General features: G+C 36.4%; 1 protein-coding gene across 3 annotated transcripts in view; it reads left to right on the top strand.

Moving 5' to 3' along the window:
• The window catches only part of LOC121731244 (LIM/homeobox protein Lhx3), a 44,882-nt gene that overhangs the window by 17,181 nt on the left and 6,424 nt on the right, over positions 1-21,277 (top strand). For 2 of the 3 annotated variants that reach the window (XM_042120600.1, XM_042120617.1), the window contains exons 2-3: positions 20,360-20,534; positions 20,918-21,120. In XM_042120600.1, coding sequence (XP_041976534.1) covers positions 20,360-20,534; positions 20,918-21,120 — 378 coding nt within the window. Of the gene's footprint in view, positions 1-18,306; positions 18,402-20,359; positions 20,535-20,917; positions 21,121-21,277 lie in introns of those variants that run through there. The other variant, XM_042120609.1, reaches the window with a different exon arrangement.

The following is a 21,277-nucleotide window of genomic DNA, read 5'->3' on the forward strand; positions in this document are numbered from 1 at the left end:
AAAAACTACCAACGAAAATTGGTTTGAACGAGATCTAGCAACTAGTTTTTTTTGTACGTCATAAATGGTAAACCTTAATTTAACTTTCATTAAATCAACTGAAACATAAAAATAAATCAAAAACTTTTTTATTTCATAGAAATAAACCTTATTGCTGTTCCGGCACCCTTCATGGGCGAGTCCAACTCGCACTTGGCCGGTTTTTTTACAATGTTTTCGTATGTCACTTTTTATGATATTAATTAAGAAATTAATTCAAGACTGACTTTGATCAAAAAGAGATCGCAAATTATATATTTTTTAAATAATATTAAAAATCGGCCAAGTGCGAGTCGGACTCGCGCACGAAGGGTTCCGTACTGTTATAGAGCAAACATAGTCCAAAAATTGTGGTTTTGTATGGGAGCCACCCTTGATTTTTTATTTTATTTTAATATTATTCTTAAATATTAAAGTAGACATATAATTAGGCCTTTGTGAAAATACCAAATGCCTACCTGTTACCATTATTGATATCGAGCAAAAAAGGCCAAAAAAAATCCGTTTTTTGTATGGGAGCCCCCTTTAAATGTTAATTTTATTTTGTTTTTAGTATTTGTTGTTATAGCGGCAACAGATATACATAATCTGTGAAAATTTCAGAACTATAGCTATAGCGGTTCCTGAGATACAGCCAGACAGACAGACGGACAGACAGACGGACAGACAGACGGACAGACAGACGGACAGACAGACGGACAGACAGACATTCTCATGAATAGGGCCCCGTTTTCACCCTTTGGGTACGGAACCCTAAAACTAAAAAAAGGTTTATTAACAAATTAAGATAAGCCAGAAATGCCATGGATATTGATGAGCCTCTACGAACTTAAAATTGATATTTTGAATTTTTAAATAAACACTCGTTGCGGTGTTCAACAAAAACTAAGCCAAATCAAATAGCAACCCTCTCGGGGGCGAAGCCCTATTTGTTGATATTATGCTAAGTGCCAATCAAATCAACTTATGCACGCGCTCTTCCCTAAAAATGTTTAGTTAGCTTGTTAGTGTCAATATACCAAGCCTGTTCCTTTCAAGCTTACCTTTTCTTCCGTTTCATAGGATGTTCTTTATCTAATATATAAAAATAAGTCGGGTTTTCCTTTCTCACGCTATAACTCCAGAACGCACGAACCGATTTCCACGGTTTTGCATTCGTTGGAAAGGTCTCGGGCTCCGTGAGGTTTATAGAAAAAAAAAACTTCAAAAGAAAAGCAGGAAAACAGGGAAAATCATTTTATGACAAAACAACGTTTGCCAGGACAGCTAGTTTTGTATGAAATTTTGTGACTAGCTTCGAGGTGTGAACTACATTTTATGCAATACGCTATGTTCAACCTTCGACGTTAATCCTACTAATATTATAAAGCCCAAAGTTTGGATGTATGGATGTTTGTAACTCTTTCACACAAAAACTGCTGAACGGATAAACATCAGAATAACATATAGGCTACAACTTTAACCGACTTTCAAAATGGAAGAGGTGTTATGTTTGTTTTCTTATGTTCAACGATTACTCCACATTTTGTGAACCGACTTTCAAAATTTTTCTTCTGAAGGGATCCATATGTAATCGAGAGAACTCCTTAAAATGTATATGGAACCATGTGGTGACTTCGGTTTCGTAGGAAGTATTATAAGCATATTAAGCTACCAACAAATAAGATTTTGCACCAAGGTATACCATGGTTCGGAAGGTGCTAAGAGAACTTCTGACTCTTTATAAGTAGATAAGTACAAGTTTGGGAGTTTCGACGTTATAAGAACGGAAAGCATTATGCTACTATGCAAATTACATTTATCATCATCATCATCGCTACCATAAACCATTATACATAATATAACCATGTATCGTCCCACTTTGACTCTATTATTCGTACTTTTCATAGTATTTTATTATATTACATCACTTAAACCGCGGGTAACACCGCCGGGCACAGCTAGTCAAGTTATAAATTAGATGTGTCTGTGTGTGTGTCAGTATAAAACAATTTTGGCATCGTAACGTAGCATCATTTTTTAAGGTTCCGCACTCAAAGGGTAAAAACGGGACCCTATTACTAAGACTTCGTTGTCTGTCCGTCTGTCTGTCCCCAGGCTGTATCTCAAGAACCGCTGTAGCTAGACTTCTGAAATTTTCACAGATTGTGTATATATCTGTTGCCGCTACAACAAATACTGGAAACAAAATAAAATTAATATATTTAAGAGGTGCTCCCATACAACAAACGTGATTTTTTTTGCTCTATATCAATACTGACAAAAGCTGGACAGTTGAATTTTTTACAGATTCCTCAATTATGTATGTACTTTAATAATTAATAATAAAATTAAAATAAAATCAAAAATTAAGAGGGGTTCCCATACAAAAAACACAATTTTTGGCATATTTTTCTCTATAACGGTACGGAACCCTTCGTGCGCGAGTTCGACTCGCACTTGGCTGATTATTTATTTTTATTTTATCGTTAATCAGTGTTATTAAATTACAATATTGGCAGTCATAGGCTGAATTAGTCATAGATCTTGAAAATATAGCCTTGTAAAGGTTGTAAATTGTAATAAGACTAGAAACAAACCCGGAAGTTATAACAAGGTATACCTACAGAGAATTGTCTGAAGGATTAGAAAAAGGGCTTTCAAATCTAATTAAAATCCTATAAAAGATAAATATAATTGCTAACTAACTTTATTGTGTTTTTTATAGCTTTAATCAAAAGTACCTGTTCATATTCATAATAGTCTACGGATATTATAATTTAAAGCTGAAGAGTTTGTTTAAAAACGCGCTTATTTTGGGAACTACTGGTTCGAATTGAATTTTTTTTTGTAAGTATATAAGATGGTCCTTTATTTGATGAAGGCTTGTTGCTTTATTTTTTTGTTATTTGGCACAAATTATATAAAGTAGGCCATAGGAAGCATATAGGCAACTTCTTTGCGGAAAAATGTAGGTCGTTCCCGGATAGTTCGCGGAGCGTCTAGTATAATATAACTTCAAAGTATTTATATTTAAAAACCAAATATTACCAATATTACCACAGAAGCAGAAGTCATCGATGATTTACCCTAACACTAACAACCTTTATTAAGCAAATGTATGTCAAAACATCGTCCGTAAGTAATAGCGTATTATAATATGATTGGCCATTAGTACCTGGAGTATTCCGGTGAGTGTGGCTCGCGTGTGCGTTATCTGTGGGGCGCGGCGCCAACTGTCGAGCAGATGGCTGTGACGTCACGAAGCCCCGCGGCCGTCGGGCTTCGCCACGCGCCCAGCTGACCCATCCTGATTTGCGGCTACCACGCAGCACCCCCTTACGATTTACATTAGGACCGTCCATAGTTATTTTGCCTTCGACAAATTCTTCTAATGAAACGACATAATTACATAGAAAATGCGCCTTGTGCCTTTAAAAATTATAGCTGTCAAAAATCGCTTAGGTAAGTTCATGAATGTCGGAAGATCTCCCTGTTAAATCTTGGCTATTGCCTATTACATCATTAGGTAGATGTTTGCAAACTTTCGACCTCCAACTAGGTGGGACGACGACGAGTTGCAGGCCCATGGTGGATGCGAGTAGTAGGAGATCGGTCATCTTGGCGTTCATTGAGAGAGGCCTATGTCCAGCAGTGGACGACTATAGGCTGTTAAGGATATTGCAAACTTTGCAAGGTAGATGTTTTTTCGGAAATCTATTTTACGAATTATGAATTTATGATAAAGTTTTAGAAACTGTATAATATACTCATTAAATCCATCATCTCCATTTCCAGTCCTATTGAGAGAAGTATAAAATCTTTGGAGTCTAATATTAGGATAAAGAAAGAGAAGATTAACATTCTAATAGATGAGAGGTTCTTAAATAGGTACTAAGCCTGTTTATATACTACAGATAATAAGTAGTCTGTTGCCTGGTATAAATTTTTAAGGTGGTCCTTAACTTGTTCTGCGTTCATTTATTCTGTCTCTAGCTTAACACTTTACTTCTACAAAAAATATATTATAAATCATTTATTTATTTCACAAAAAGTGCTAGATTATGCAGAGTTTAGATATAGAATAGAAAATACTTTATTTATACAACTTAAAACTAAACTTAAACTTAAAAAACACAATAAAAGAAAAATACCTATGTACAAATAGGCGGTCTTACTGCTAACAGCAGTTTCTGCCAGACAACCTTAAATATAATTAAATTAACAAATAATCTTCAGACGGTGGTGACCTCACGCGATGGCAAAACGTTACAAGGGCAAAATAGCGATTTTAGGTCTTAATTATTATACCTGTGAGTTGTGACCTAACTCAATAAGCCTAATAAGTGAGGCTGTGTATAATTAAGCTGCTAACTACCAATTTATGATTTGGAATTACACTTGTTTATGTCCGTATCTAACTAATTATTCATGGTTTATGTTTTAGTAGAGACTAGTGGCTAAAGTTTAGTAGATATGACAGGTTTTAAAATTATTTCGTTTTAAAAATGATCCAAAATAAATTAATAATTATTATAATATTTTATGTAATCGCATTCTTCAACTGTCTCTACAATTTCTTAGTCTTACACTGTAGTACACATACAAATTACACACTTTCTTTCTCATTGTGTTGTATTCACACAGGTTTATGTAACATAATATCTCTATTTTGCTGTCATAGTACCTAACATAATATTACGACGTAATTGTAACTGATGCACATACATAATACGTAATATTATTAAAGTGATACAAATTGCAAATTATAATAATATGTTCTCATTGAAAATTGAAACTGAACACGGTTATATTTAAGGTTATATGAGTACAGATAAATCAGTTATATGTATAAATAAATATAAGGGTCTTTTTCACTACTTCCTCATAAGGTGCCGGATAGGCTATCCACAACTTTTTTGACAGATGCTCTATACTCTATCTGTCAAATTATCCTATATTACCTATCAGGAAGTGAAACAGGCCCTGAGTCTCGAAAAACATCCAGTATTATGTGTACCACAAACGGAGTATTTAAATGAAGGAGTTTAAATATCAAGTTACTAAATATCAACTTAAAGTTCGCTACAGTTCACGCCTTCTGCTTTCATCGTTCGTCATTAGTCGACCTGTTCACACAAAAACAATGTCCGTTTCCACCGCAACCTGATTCCCAGCGCATAAAACTCGCCATTTTAATTATTCCAACAAAAAATCACGAAGAAACTCTCTCTCTTTCGCCTTTTATGACAAATATTGTGAGTGCGCTTATTAAAATTATTTGTTGAGTCAACACCACTCCCTTGCTCGCAACTTGTAGTGGTGCGCAAATATGGCTAGATCAAAGCTTTCTAGAGTGACATAAATATTGAATTTACTATAGGAATGAGAGGAGTAAGTAGAGACCAAAACATATATGAAATTGAGGCCTTTTATTCCAAAGTTTCATTATTTTGAAGTTTTTACTCTACCGAGGGACCTGAGGATACCTAACATGTTTGAGTTAAAATAAGAAAGCCTTCGTGGGAGAGTCAAACTTTGACACAAATTGGCCATTATTGGTGGCCTCGACAAGATTGACAGCCTCACAGAAAATCGGTGCGAGTTGCGAGGCAACGCCTGTTCCCTCGAGAGTCGAGTGTGACGTAACTGGTAATCTAAGAAATTAGGGAAATTACTTGCAGGGAAAAGTGAGAACGAACTGAGAAGTTATCATGGGTGTACCTGTCACTTATCTGGTCATGCGGATTCCATGGCCGGCCGCTATTAATTGCCATTAAGTGATACGTTTGCTCGTTTATTAAAAAAACGTGACAATATAGCGTAGTAGATCAATATATAGTAAAGCTGCAGCTGGATCTCTTCATCAGCCTATAGTCGTCCACTGCTGGACATAGGCCTCTCTCAATGAACGCCAAGATGACCGATCTTCTGCTACTCGGATCTCTTACCCACTGTAATTTTTTTTAATTTTAATTACGCAATAATAATTGAGTTTGACAATATATTCTATATATTGTCGAGCAAGCTCTGTATCTTGCTGGCTTTATAGATTTTCTAAATTATAGATCATATTTACCAGTCAATATCTGTATGAAACCATAAAATCAGGACTGGTAAAATAAACAAAGGCAACAAGGCAAACTGTCGTTCCCCTTCAAAAGCCGAGTAACCCCACTTATTAAAATTAATAAGTGGGCCCTCCGTCTATATTAATGATCACACTATGTCAATAGCGGTATAATATGTTTGCCAAACAAAATTATAGCTCGCCGAAAGTCCTTGTTAACCGCAGATTACTTAATCAAACGTTTCCATCGTAAACGAAAACTTAATTTTAGGACCATGCATTCGGTTAGGGCGGTCAGTACAAACCAAGGAGAATAGGAAATAGTCTTTAGGGCGTGTTTCACCACTTTCTGAAAAGTGCTGGATGGGCTATCCGCCACTTAACTTGATAGAGTATATAAAATCTGTCAAATAAGTTGTCAATAGCCTATCCGGTACTTGTCTACTACCTACTGATTACTTACGTCCGGCACATGCAAATGTAAGAAAACTGATAAGTCTACTAAATCACAGTCACACCATATTATGTACCCAAATTATCTGTACAGGTGTTTCGACACCATACCCATAAAATCACTTGTAGAATATAATAGCAAAGAAAAATGTAGAGACGCCTGTAATTTACTTTAGAGCAAGATGACCTTTAACGTAGAGACTGAATATTATGTTGTTATCTATATATTAATACGCAAGCGAAAAACTTTGTATCCCTTTTGACGAAAAATGCGGAAACGTAGGTGAATGAAATTTTGCACAGTTATAGTTTATATGGCGAAGGAGTGCATCGAGCTAATATTATTTTGAAATTATGCTTTTATCATACATTTTTTTAACAAATAAAACATTACATACACTACAACACACACACATGAGAAATGACAGATTTTTAAGTGACAAGCCTATACATACGAATTATACTCTTTTATTTATGGTTGAAGTCTGTTGACAACAAGGTGACAAATTGAAAATGGATTATAGTTTTTTTTATTGAATCTTAGATACTATTAGACAATGCTTACACGGCTAATCTGAGATCAGCTGAGTCCCAGAGATGAGAATTGAAAAAAAATTATGATAAAGTCAATAAGTATATTTTTTTTTACAAATTAAACGTAGTAGTCCTAATGTCGTTGAAACTAAGGTCGAATTTCGACCATTGGGCGATCTCTAGTCTGTATAAAAGCACGCACTTCCATGTTATTTCTTTACTCAGGAGTTAGGCAGTCATCGTAATCGTAATCAATTTGAACTAGACATTTACTTTAGATCTGACTGTTTTAATATACCTACTTAAGTAATAGATTTTATTAAAGCAAGTTATAAAACATGGCAAGCTAGTAGTTAAATTTTTAATTAAATCTTAACTAACTCTGGTGGAAAGCTAATGACGACCTCTGTGGCTCAGTGGGTGAGCGCGTTGGTAGCCCAAGCCGGGGGTCGCGGGTCGAATCCCGCCGACGGAACAAAAAGTTTTCAAAGTTCCTGGGTCATGGATGTGTATTAAATATGTGTATCATATAATAAAAATCTTAAATATATGTATAGTATAAAAGTATTAAATATTAGGTTGGGGAAGTATCTTAGCATTTTATATAAAAATTCAAAAGGGTTTTTACTTTTTTAACCGACTTCCAAAAACGAGGAGGTTATACGTTCGGCTGTGGATATGTTTTTTTATGTATGTTCAACGATTACTCCGCCGTTTGTGAACCGATTTTCAAAAATTTTTTTGTTGTATAGGGTATTACTCCAATTTGGTACCATGTTCAGAAAAGTGGTGACCTGATGATGGGATCCATGAGTAATCGAGGGAACTCCTCAAAATTAAAATGGAAACATATGATTTTTTTGGTTTCATACGAAGTATTCCAGGCATATATACCAAAAAGTAAGATTTTGCACCAGGACCATGGTAGTTTGACGGTGGTGAACAGAACTCCTTACTCCTTATACATGTTTGGGGGTTTCGGCGTTGTCTTGTTGTCGAATTGAAAGCATATACTACTACACAAGTTTCATTAATCATCATCATCATCACCACCATTCCACCATACATCCATGAGTAATCGAGGGAACTCCTCAAAATTTAATTTTCATTTTGAGGAGTTCCCTCCCATTAATGTTAAAATTGACCCTGTGTTAATAAGACAAGACTTTAATTACTTTCAAAAATAGGTACGAAGAACGAGACCAATAACAGAATATTTAAACCAGGGCTAAATGCCTTAACCCAGGCCTTGATTATTAAAACACAACAATAAACTATTATACTATACACAGAAATTCCATTTTTAAACTCAATAACGCCGAAGATAACCCCCCGCCAGCGCGCCCGCCATAAAGGCCGTCGCGTGTCTCCCGGAGCGCATCTCTAAATTGCAATTTAATCTAATTATGTGACGATATAATTTTTCGGTTCGCTCATAATCAGATAACGGAGACATTATCGAATTAAAACCCCGTTTGCAGGGCGGGAGCGCCCAGTCGTGTCATACGTTAATATTTAATAACTACTTATAATTTAATTTATAGCTTTGTCATCAGACGCTCATTCTTTACTTCACTTTTTTAATCCTCACATAATAATATGAACATTGTAAATGTTATATTTCCACGGATCAAAAAGTCCATCTAACTGAACAAAATTTACATACATACATAAATATGTCAATGGAAAATTCATGCAGCGAGTGTTGTCCAATTATTACAATTGTTTCACCTTCAAATACAAAATGGAAGTGTGTCCCTAACGATTGTCGCATGGATAACAAGTTTCCCACTGTAACCGAACACCGAGGCGGGGCGCGCTCCGCAGAGACCACCAGAAATTATGGGACAAATTTGGCTAGCATCACCGTCACGAGATCGTGGGAAAGTTTTGATGTTATAGATTTTTTTGGATGATATGGTACATAGTCCAGCGACGGGTTAAATTTTGCTATTAGGAACAAAGTCATGAATTCTAAATTCAATAATATAACTTTATAGGTATGTCTACATACATCCATAACAAAATATAATGCCGGGCACAACACACAAGCAACCTGTCCTAAATGGATCCTAATTACATAATACCTCTATTCACAAGGTAAATTACATTCCGAGTATAAGCTTCTCGATGGGTTCCGATTGAATTCGCATTGAATCAGCAGATTAGTGGAAGCTCCAGCAGTGAGGCAACCCTCAATTACCGGGGCTCGGCAGCGCACGCGCCGCAGCCCGTGGGACCACGCACGCGACCGCCCCCCACAATTATGAAACAAAATATTGACATGGAATATTTTCTTTGATATTGTATAGTGTAGTAGAGAATATTTTATTCCGACTACAGCGTGTACGGCAAAATTAAAGAAAGTAATGATTTTGGCAATCTTGTATTAATATAAATTTTACACGTACCTCAATAATAATAATTATATTGAAAATTTTATTTGCATTCACTTTAAAGAACATTTTTGTAGCTTAAAGTGAATACTGTGTAAAATTGTTAAAAGCTCCCAACACCAGCTTTGCTGATGGTGGAAATAAAACCTGTCCATCTAGGCACACATGAGCGCACTCACTTTACATATTTTATACGAGTAATACCCCCGCCCGCCCGCATACGCCCGCGTAAATTAGATCCCATCAAAAACATCCTGTAAAAAAACCAAGTCTCGCAACTCAGTTTTTATACCGTAAAAAATGAGATCCATGCAATACCAAGTCGGTTAATTTATTCAGTCCCTAGTCCCTACCTAGGGGACCTCCTGTCTCAAGTTGGTAGGTAAGTTATTATCATATCAATATTAAAAATCTTTTACGTTTTAAATAAATAGATCAGTTTGGACATCGCATGATTAGATTGTTTAGTATAACACTATACAGTATAACACATGACACAGCACTACGGGCCTGCATCAATCGCATGGAGCGCAATAAACTAAACAATATATTAATATAATAATTATGTATAAATTGTAAGATACACAGTGATTTCATGCGATGTCCAAGTCGATCTATTTATTTAAAACGTAAAAGATTTTTAATATTGATATCATAATAAGTTACGTAATTAGGTAGGGACTACGTGGATCTCATAAATTTTTACGGTATAAAAACTGAGTTGCGAGTCTTGGTTTTTTTACAGGATGTTTTTGATGGGATCTCACTTCTTTTTGTAGAGTCCTACTTTTCTCATTTTTGGTACTTTTTACTACTATAAAATATATCAATAACGATTTTTATAAGAAACAAATAAAACAAACAATTAATAATAATATAATCATTATATACAGTGTGTAACAAAAATAAGTGATCATACTTTAGGGTGTGTACGTTTCTTGTAGAGAGTTCACTGTGAAAGTAGCAGCTCTGAAAGACGAAAAATTTTTTTCGCTTTTGTATGGGCAAGAGCGTCACGATTTTCCCCATACAAAAGTGAAAAAAAATTAGATCTTTTAGCGCTGCTACTTTCACAGTGAACTCTCTACAAGGAACACTTACACACCCTAAAGTATTATCACTTGTTTTTGTTACACCCTGTATACAGTATTACTCTGTATTACTATACTACTTGCCTTTTATGACTATCCAATATCCATACTAATATCTATATAATATAATTATATTAAGAGCCCATAATATGACCCTAACTTGACTACATACTTTAACCTAGATCTCAAAATCTGTAAGGTCTAGAAAACTGATTTTTTGACACAAGTAACTTCAGTTCATAAAGATTAAATGCTCAAGACGAAAACACGATTACTCAAAAATGCTCGATAGTTTCTTTTTTACAAAAAACCTTGTTTTAGACACATTTTTGCTTGGATCTTCGAAGTTTGCTGTCTTTTCTTTAATATTTTTTAATATCTCAAAAGGTATTGATAAAACCTAAATTTGCTCAAAACACTTTTTTCATAATCATTATAGTTCGTCTTTTATTCAAGTAAAACTAACTCGGCGATAATTCTCTGCCGTCCTATTTCACCTGGCATATGAAAGACGGGCGTGAGTGTGAAGAGAGAAGGACGATGTTTGATTTTTAGAGTCGTGAGATCTTAATACGTGAGCCTAAAACTTTGTATCCCTTTTGACGAAAAATGGGGAAATGTAGGGGAATGAAATTTTTCACAGTTATAGTTTATATGGTGAAGGAGTGCATCGAGCTAATATTATTTTGAAATTATGCTTTTATCATACATATTTTTAACAAATAAAACATCTGTTGACAACAAGGTAACAAATTAAAAATGGATTCTATTTTTTTTATTGAATCTTAGATAGGTACTATTAGAAAATGCTTACACGGCCAGTCTGAGATCAGCTGAGTCCCAGAGACAAGAGTTAAAAAAAATATGATAATATAGTCAATATTTTTTTATAAAATATAGGTAGTAATCCTAAATTGTCGTTGAAACTAAGGTCGAATTTTGACCATTGGGCGATCTCTAGTTATTATAAATGCGAAAGTGTGTTTGTTTGTTTGATTGTCTTTCCTTCACGGCCTAGCGAAGCAACCAATCGACTTGATTTTTGACGTAGACTTAGTTGAAAGGATGAAGAGTAACATAGGCTACTTTTGGTCTTGGAAAAACGTCAGGTTTTCAAAGGAAGTTTACAAGAATATTCGTATTTTACGCGATTTTTGAATTCCTCGCGAGCGAAGCCGCGGGCAAAAGCTAGTGCTTCATATATAATATATATAGATATTAGATACCTATCTACAACTATTACTCCTTCGAATATACGTACGGAAATATCGATGGTACCGGACACCGGAACAATGATTCATAAATTGCAATTAAGTAATATAACTTTGTAATCTTATGCATGCAATATGGGATTACAAAGGTATTCACGAAGTTAGAGAAAGAAGAAGAAAACTGGACAGTATTTATGAAATGTTTATTATGTTTTCCCTTAATTAAGACACTAAACACTAGCTAGATATCTCTCTACCGACGATAAACCGGAGATATTGATGGTACGGGTACAATCATTCATAAACCGCAAATGTAACTTTGTAATCCTATACATTTATATGTGATTACAAAGTTATTTACGAAGTTAGTGTATCTAGAAAACTGGACAGAAATTTTGATATATTTGATTTAGAACACTAAATACAAATTATATTCTAAATTTTAAGGTTCTATGTCTGCTAGAAGTGCCTTAGACTTTTGGTGATCGGTCAGTCAGTCAGTCAGTCAGTGACAAAATTAAGAAACTTTAGCAAGTTACAGTTCTTAAACTACTGGTTTAAATTGAATGAAATTGTAAATATACCGTGTTTATACAATTGTTGCTTAACAACTGAACATTCAGGCTTGTTGGTTTATCCACAATGAAGTTATAGGGGGTCAAAAAGAGCCTGAATTTGTTCGAGAAAAGGATGGTAGGGCCGTGCCGCTTTTTTGTTCGACTTGGCGGGGGCACTGCCGTGCCCCCAGATATTTCACAGACAAATTAGTCCACAAAAAATAGCCTATGATCTTCCACGTGGTTTACTTCTTATATTCTTATATATCCAAATAACAGAAAAATTGCTCCAGTAGTGCGTGAGATAAGCCCTTTCATATAATTTCTCCCGTTTTTTCCATTTTCCTCTATTTCTTCGCTCCTATTAGTTTAGCGCGATAAAATATTATAGCCTATTTCCTTTCTGAAAGAATTTTTCAAATCGGACCAGTAGTTCCTGAGATTAGCGCGTTCAAATAAGCCCTTTCAAATAATTTCCCCTCGATTTTTCCATATTTTGTTCTATTTCGCTCCAATTAGTCTGAGCGTGATAAAATACAGCCTATAGCCATTCTTACGCTGAAAAAATTTTTCAAATCAGACCTGTAGTTCCTGAGATTAGTGCGTTCAAACAAACAAACAAACTCTTTCGCTTTATAATATTAATTTTTAAGTAATAAGTATAGACAAGTATAACGGCTAACCAACACCGCAACAAACAAGAGGTCAGGTGGGTCAAAAAGTTTACATGATCAATCAATGCATCGGCTTATATTAAAAACACTTCTAAATAACAACCTAAACTTTAACCCTTTACTTAAAGCTATTATTAACACAGCATCTCTATCTAAAGTTTAAAGGCTTCAGTGATTGAAGCTACAAAAGTTTGTTAATGAAGTGGAATAGAATTTCAATATTATTGTCCATGCCGTTATAATTGGTACGAGAAACTTCCAAGGATTCAGATGATAAGCAATCAAAACTTATTTCATTATGGTTTGTTAAAGTTAATCCAACTTAGACATTTGTTTGGTACCTAATTATGTACTTACAAACACAAGTTTTGCTTTGTTAGGTACTTTTATAGTTACTTATTAATTTATTTACTTATTAAATTCTGTAACGCAGCTCATATTATTTTAAGGTTAAATCTCTGAAGTTACAATTTCGTTTATGTTTATCAATCCGCTTGTTATACCCAGCTAATATTTTAGGGTTAACTCAATTTCAAATAAGAATAAACTTGTGTGTTTAATATCTAGATACCTTATACCTTTATTCGATGTCTATATGTATCATAAGCTCTGAATAGTAAATACCATAATACTTGAAGTTTCCAGTCTCGCTGGCGTTCCTTGAACTGAACATTACGACCCTACCGGGAGGGTGGAGTGACGTTAAAGCCAGTGATTTATTCGCTCGTAAAACCTGAACGCTGCTGCCCTCGCGCTCACTTGTATAATTCATACCGGGTCACGCTTGACCAAGGTCTAGACCGGATTTGGTATGGGATTTATGTGTCGCTTTATAGTGACATTTTTACATTCTTGTAGCTAGTTGATCGTGTAGCTACACGTACAGGTGATAATTATATTATTACTAGCTGTCCCGGCAAACGTTTCTTTGCCATATAAAGTACTAGATGTCTCGCGCGGCTTCGCCAGCGTAAATTAGGAATTTTACAGAAACCGTACATTTTCCCATAAAAATAGCTTATGTCCCTACTCCCTTCACTTGGTCTACTGTATATCTGTGCTTAATATTGCCATAAAATTGCTCCAGTAGTTGGTAATTTCTTATATTTCCTCCGTTTTTCCCACATTTTCCTGAGTTTCTTCGGTCGTATTAGTCTTAGAGGGATAATAAACGCCTCCGTGGTCTAGTGGTATAGAGCGCGGCTCTTGACTCGGAGGTCGTGGGTTCGATTCCCGCGTTGGAAACATATTATTTCCAAGTTTGGTTAGGACAATGCAGGCTGATCACCTGATTGTCTGACAAGTAAGATGATCCATGCGTCGGAAGGGCATGTAAAAAGTCGGTCCTGCGCCTGATCTCTCGCCGGTCGTGTCGGTCTTCCGTCCCACTGGGTTATGAGAGTAAAGGAATAGAGAGTGCCCAAGTGTGTGCACAGTGCACACACTTGGGCACTATAAAATAACTCCTGCGTAGCTGACCTGATTTCAATGAAACCGGCCACCGTCACCGAAACCGGTGTGGGAGCTATTATTATAGAGTGATAATAATTATCCTACAGTCTTACTCGATAAATTAGCTATCTAACACTGAAATAAGTTTTTAAATCGGACCTGTAGTTCCTGAGATTAACGCGTTCATGCAAACATACTCTTCAGGTTTATAATATTAGGTAAGTATAGTTTTTTTAAATTATCGCTTTTCAAACTCGAGTCTCGATCAAAAAGACCATGAAAAGTACCAATAACAGGGACATAACCATGGGACGATGCATGGAATAATATGATAGTGATGATGATGATGATGAATGTAATTTGCATAGTAGCATATGCTTTCTGTTCTTAAAACAACGCCGAAACTCCCAAACTTGTATCTTTATAGAATCAGGAGTTCTCTCAGCACCTTCCGAACCACGGTATACCAGGTATACCTCGGTGCAAAATCTTACTTGTTTGTAGCATATGCTTAGAATACTTTTCACAAAACCGAAGTCACCACATGTTTCCCTATAAATTTTGAGGAGTTCCCTCGATTACTTGGGGATCCTTCATTAGATCACCACTTTTGTGGATATAATACCAAATTTGGATAATACCCTATATACCAAAAGAAAAATTTTGAAAATCGGTTAACAAACGGTAGAGTAATCGTTGAACAAACATAACACCTCCCCCATTTTCAAAGTCGGTTAAAATTGTAGCCTATGTGTTATTCTGATGTTGCTATATTATTGTAAAGTTTCATTAAAATCCGTTCAGTAGTTTTTGCGTGCAAGAGTAACAAACATCCATACATCCACACATCCATACATCTATATTCTATACATCCAAACAAACTTTCGCCTTTATAATATTAGTAGGATTTCGCCCATATTATTTTATTGTAGTGACTAAATAAGTATGTCACCATGGCAACGTCCATCGCTATCCCGTCGCACAAACAATAGTCGCCGTCAGACTCGAGTTGTAATAATTCACTATTATTTATTCAACAAATGCACTATCACTATCAATATAAACAGTAGCCAGTAGCCGATTTGTAGACCCACTGAATATGCAAAATTTGGTAAATCAGAAAAATCAGTAAAGCCGTTTCGGAGGAGTACGCGGCCTAACATTGTGACACGAGAATTTTATATATAAGATTTGTTACCAAAAACCACGAAAGTGCCTTCCGTTCTAGGAAAGACTCAGAATCTATATGACGAGATTAGTACGTAAATTGTAATTAATTAATGCCATAACAAGATAATGTTATGCCGCGTCCGCCGCCACGCCGCGCGCCGGCCGGTAAAAAATGGCCGTGCCTCGTTGACTTCATTACAATCAAGTCTACATATAATTATATTTCATCTGGGCAGTAAATAGTATTTTAATGTTATATTCGTTTCCCATTTTTATTTTCAGCTTTTTTCTCGGTAGGTCAGCCTCTGAAATCGGTTATAAACGGTTATAACCAAGTTCAGAGGCTGTTAACGCATAATATACAAGATGTTAGTGTAAACACCGTTATTCTTGAAACCATCAAAATATGAGCCCGTCAAAATGAACAACTTTTTCTATGAGAACAATGCTTTGCACTCAAAAAAATCCGTCTTCATTCCCATACAAATTGCCGATCCAGGCATCTGTATGTTCATTTTGACGGGCTCATATTTTGATGGTTTCAAGGATAACGGTGTTTACACTAACACACTTAACTGTAGTAATAAGTCTTTGGCATAAACAGGATGTAACAAAACTAAGTGATAATACTTTAGGGTGTGTATGGGATTCTTATAAAGAGTTCACCGTGAAAGTAACAGCGCCGAAAGAGCATTTTTTATATATAAATGGGCATTGGGCAAGCGCTCCAGCGTGCAGCGTCTATAATTTGCCCATACAAAAGTTGAAAAAAAGTTACTTTTCAGCACTGCTACTTTGACTGTAACCTCTATATTATAAGGGACATATACGCACCCCAAAAGTATTATCACTAAAGGCCTGTTTCTCCACTTCCTGATAAGACTATCCACAAATTAACTTGACAGATCAAGTATGGAGAATCTGTCAAAAAAATTGTGAACAGCCCATTAGGTACTTTATCAGAAAGTGGTGAGTTAGTTTTGTTACACCTTGTATACGGATATTAATTGACAAAGACATTATCTTGGTTGTATCTCAAAAGCAAACTTAAGCGGAAGATTAAAAATGAACTGACGAATACAAAAGCTTAAAGCTTTTCAGGACCATTTTTGTCATCAGGATCCTAATTTAGAATATCAACAATGGACTTGTGAATTTATTTACCTCCGTGTTCGATGAAGATTTCACAGAAGAAAGTCAAAGTAATATTAGTCTTTCATGTTTTGGTACTGCAGTTATATTTTGTAAAACTTGTTTAATTATTATTATGTAATTATAGGAAAACTAAAAGGAATGGTAATTATTGGTATGTAGCTTTATTCATTCTAAGTTTGATTGTTCAGCCTTAGCGTCTAAACTAGGTAGATGAACTGTCTGAACTAGGTAGATGATAAATGGGTGGCCAATAAATTCGTAATAATAATATCCCGATATAAAGATATTGTGTGAATTTTCCAAAATATCAAGATATAAAAATCTACCATTCAAAAGCTATTCTGCAGTCGGTACCAAAATCGCTAGAGTTCAAGTTATGTAGGTAATAATTATTATGTATCCATCATGGAAGTAACTAGATGAAAACCGCAATTACTTGTTGCGCCAAAATCAGTATATCGCGCGGGAACCGTACATTTTTCCGGGATAAAAAGTATCCTATGTCCAAACTGAACTATATTTCAGCAAAATCGGTTCAGCACTTTGTCAGACAGACAGACTGACAGACAAACAGACACACTTTTGCATTTATTATATTGGATATGGACATGGGCGTACCGAGGGGGCGGGCAAGGGGGGAGCAGCTGTCCCCCCTCGATCATGTTGACGTCCCTACTAAGTATATTATCTAGTACTTTCATCTATAAAAATAACGATTTTTTGCCATTTGTTTGCAATACAACTTAAAATTATTATTTTTTTATTCTTTATAAACACATAGCTTATAAAAAATCTGATTTGCCCCTGGCCCAGAATCTGCGTAATTTGCCCCCCCCCCCCCCTGGCCCAGAACCTGGGTAATTTGCCCCTCCCTGGCCTAGAACCTGGGTACGCCCATGGATATGGATACATATACTCGAAATCCTGAGCTGGCGAAGTCGCGGCCATGGTGCCCCAGTATTTTATAATATTTTACCTAATTAATTACATGAGAAATGAGAATATTTCTCTTCGATAATAATATATCCTACAACATTATTTGTATGTCTCGACTAACCCGGAAGATCTTAGACTCCACCTAAGGACCTTAGTTCTCCAAGGATTTAGGCTATATCTTATAGATATATTGCTATGTAGCTGAATATTTACTGACTGTTTGTTATGTAGCTGAAAAATCTCAGATTTAAATATGATATTTTGTATTTATCCTTCAAGTCCCATATGAGCACCGGTGATCGCGACAACAATAGAATACAATAGCATTTCCAAGAATCCCCGATCGAAGGATTAAAGTACTTTGTTCATAAAAAATTGTTTCAAATATACTGAAACAACAACTGAAGCTTTGAACGCTGAAAGATTTCATTACACAACGCAACAAAGCTTTCTTATGGCGCGTGTAGAATCGATCGATGGGTGGTTCTTATCGATAGGCGTGGTGGCGTTATCAGTGCGCGGCCAATCGCGGGCGAGCGTCCACAGGGGTTGGGGTGAGTGCGGCAGTGCGCTGGCCGCAGCGGCCCGGGGCAGACATGCTGGGCTCCATGATGTATCCGGAGGAGGAGATTGACATGCGCGTACCGCCGATACAGCTGGAGCACCTGCCTGAAGTGTTCCTGTGTACGTAGCCCCTCTGTATAGTGTGATCTTTGTATATGCGTAGTTTCATCTCGAAGTGCAGTTTCTGTATATGAATTGTCATATCTGTATACAGTGATCTTTGTACATTTATGTATGTTTAGTCTTGTGTCCAAATTAATTAAAACCCGCTTAGGATTTTGTGATACGTAGTCTTTAGTGAGTGCAGTGTTGTGCGAGTGAAAAAGTGATATTACTATCTAGGTTAAAACTTGGGTAAGGGAATGAATATTCAAGGGCTGGTGTTGGTCAAAAATGTTGATTTTTTAAACAGGTTTTGTAGAGGTACTAACTATTTAAAAGCAGTAAAGTGGTGATGGTGTTATTATTTGCCTAAATTATGCTGCTACTGAATAAATAGCATACGTCCTGGTAGAAATATTAGATAATTTTAAGTAATAAACGATATGCTGGAAATGGTAAAAAAAAGTTAAGTAAAATTTCGGTTCAAAAAAATGATTATTTTTTTAACCGTTTATTTTCTGTTGACAAATCTTTACAATAAAAACTCCCTCACCGGTTTCAGTGACGGTGGCCTGTTTCATTGAAACCATACCAGTTACGCAGTAGTAATTTTATAGTGCTCAAGTGTGTGCGCAGTACACAAAAGCACTGTCTATTCCTATACTATATAATAATATAACCAAGTAGGTCTGAAGACCGACACGACCGGTGTGAGATCAGGCGCAGGATTGTCCTAACCAAACTTTGAAATAACATGTTTCCAACGCGGGAATCGAACCCGCGACCTCCGAGTCAAGAGCTACGCTCTAAACCACCGGACCACGGAGGCATTAGGTATGCCAAATATTAATAATATTAGCTCCCACTTCGATTTCGGTGACGGTGGCCGGTTTCATTGAAACCAGGCCAGCTACGCAGGAGTAATTTTATAGTGCCCAAGTGTGTGCGCAGTACACAAGAGCACTCTCTATTCCTTTACTCTCATAACCCAGTGGGACGGAAGACGGACACGACTGGCGAGAGATCAGGTGCAGGACCGACTTTTTACATGCCCATCCGACGCATGGATCATCTTACTTGTCAGACAATCAGGTGATCAGCCAGCATTGTCCTAACCAAACTTGGAAATAACATGTTTCCAACGCGGGAATCGAACCCACGACCTCCGAGTCAATCAGCCGCGCTCTGTACCACTAGACCACGGAGGCGTTATGCCAAATAATATTATACCAACAAACAAACTCTTTTGGATTTAATTCGAAGAAATGACACAGACACACAAGAAAATCAAAATCAGTCAATACAATTTTCTTACAGCCAAACTGTATGCAAACAAACAATAAGTAACCTCTTTTATTCGTTTTGTTGTGTGATTCATTCGGGGATATATAATTGAATTAATTGATATAATAATCTGTATATCCTCCAAGATTAAGTATACCAAACTTAGACCCACTTACTATCAATCTGGGTTAAAATATTATCATGCCTGCTGTTTGTAAGTACAAAAACGACAAAGATAACGCGTCATTTAACCAATAAATAACTTTAATCTTGACTGACACAAGTGGGCTTTAAGTTAACCAAGGATTAACTTTATAACCAAACACACAGACAGATAGTCTTAAAACTATTGTAATATAAACTATTTTAATGTTTCTTCGTGTTTTTTGTTAGATTCAACAAAAAACACAGTCAGAGTTAGACTCAACGTTATAGTCTGTCTTAAGACTGTCGAGTCTCAAGTGAGCACTAGCCTAAACAGTAAGCCAATTATTATTATTCTAGCTATTAATACACTTCAACTGTATTATACATAAAGAGGAAAGAGTACATGAATTATGTGTTAATTAAAACATAGCATTTAGGCTTCTCACGCTGTTAAACGTGATTTTTTACTAAGAACCTACAGTACAAACAAAATATTGAACCAAGCCTGCTCAATACAACCACTATCAACAACTCTTTCTCTCCAGCCAGTATACCGAAATGCGGGGGCTGTCACGAGATGATCGTGGACCGGTACGTGCTGAAGGTGTCGGACCGGACCTGGCATGCGGGCTGTCTCCGCTGCGTGGAGTGCCGCGCCATGCTGTCAGGGAAGTGCTTCGCGAGGAACAACCAGCTCTACTGCACTGAAGACTTTTTCAAGTAAGCCTCTTTACATTTTGCTGGTTAGCGAGATATGTATGAGTCATGTTGTTATGTTACTTGCATGTATATGTACTAACATAAGATATGCTGATGAATCAGTTCAATTGGGCAACTAAGTTAAGTTCTATGTTAGGTTCTTCACGGCAAGTAACATTGTAATTTGTAGTATAATATTCCGCTTTCTATAGCCACATATGAAGGCCATTAAAGCACAGTTTTGATGCCATCTTAAACAAAGTAGGCTTAAATTTTGCACACATTCAGTTTTAATAATTATTCACAGATCAACATAAGTGGAAGCTCTATCAAAAATCCCCCTCTAATCTATCCCAAGTTTCATTCACGTTGATAATGTTTGGTGTATCTGGCTGTTGTCCCAGGCGGTTCGGCACCAAGTGCGCGGGCTGCGGGCAGGGGATTCCCCCCACGCAGGTTGTGCGGCGGGCACAGGCGCACGTCTACCACCTCCGCTGCTTCGCCTGTGCCGCCTGCGCAAGGACCCTCAATACAGGGGACGAGTTCTATCTCATGGAGGACGGGAAGCTCGTCTGTAAGCCGGACTACGAGGCGGCAAGAGCGAAAGGTAAGTTTGTAGAGATGAAGTGAATGTTACACTCGACAAAATTTAAATCTACATAAAGACGAGAGATCTATCTCTCAGACACACCTACCCTAAAATAGTTAAGTCTTGTGCTCTTTATCCTTGTAAGAATAAAGAATTCGAACGATCAATTAGCTTA

This window comes from Aricia agestis, chromosome 1 (assembly GCF_905147365.1).
Source record: "Aricia agestis chromosome 1, ilAriAges1.1, whole genome shotgun sequence".
NCBI classification, from domain to species: domain Eukaryota; kingdom Metazoa; phylum Arthropoda; class Insecta; order Lepidoptera; family Lycaenidae; genus Aricia; species Aricia agestis.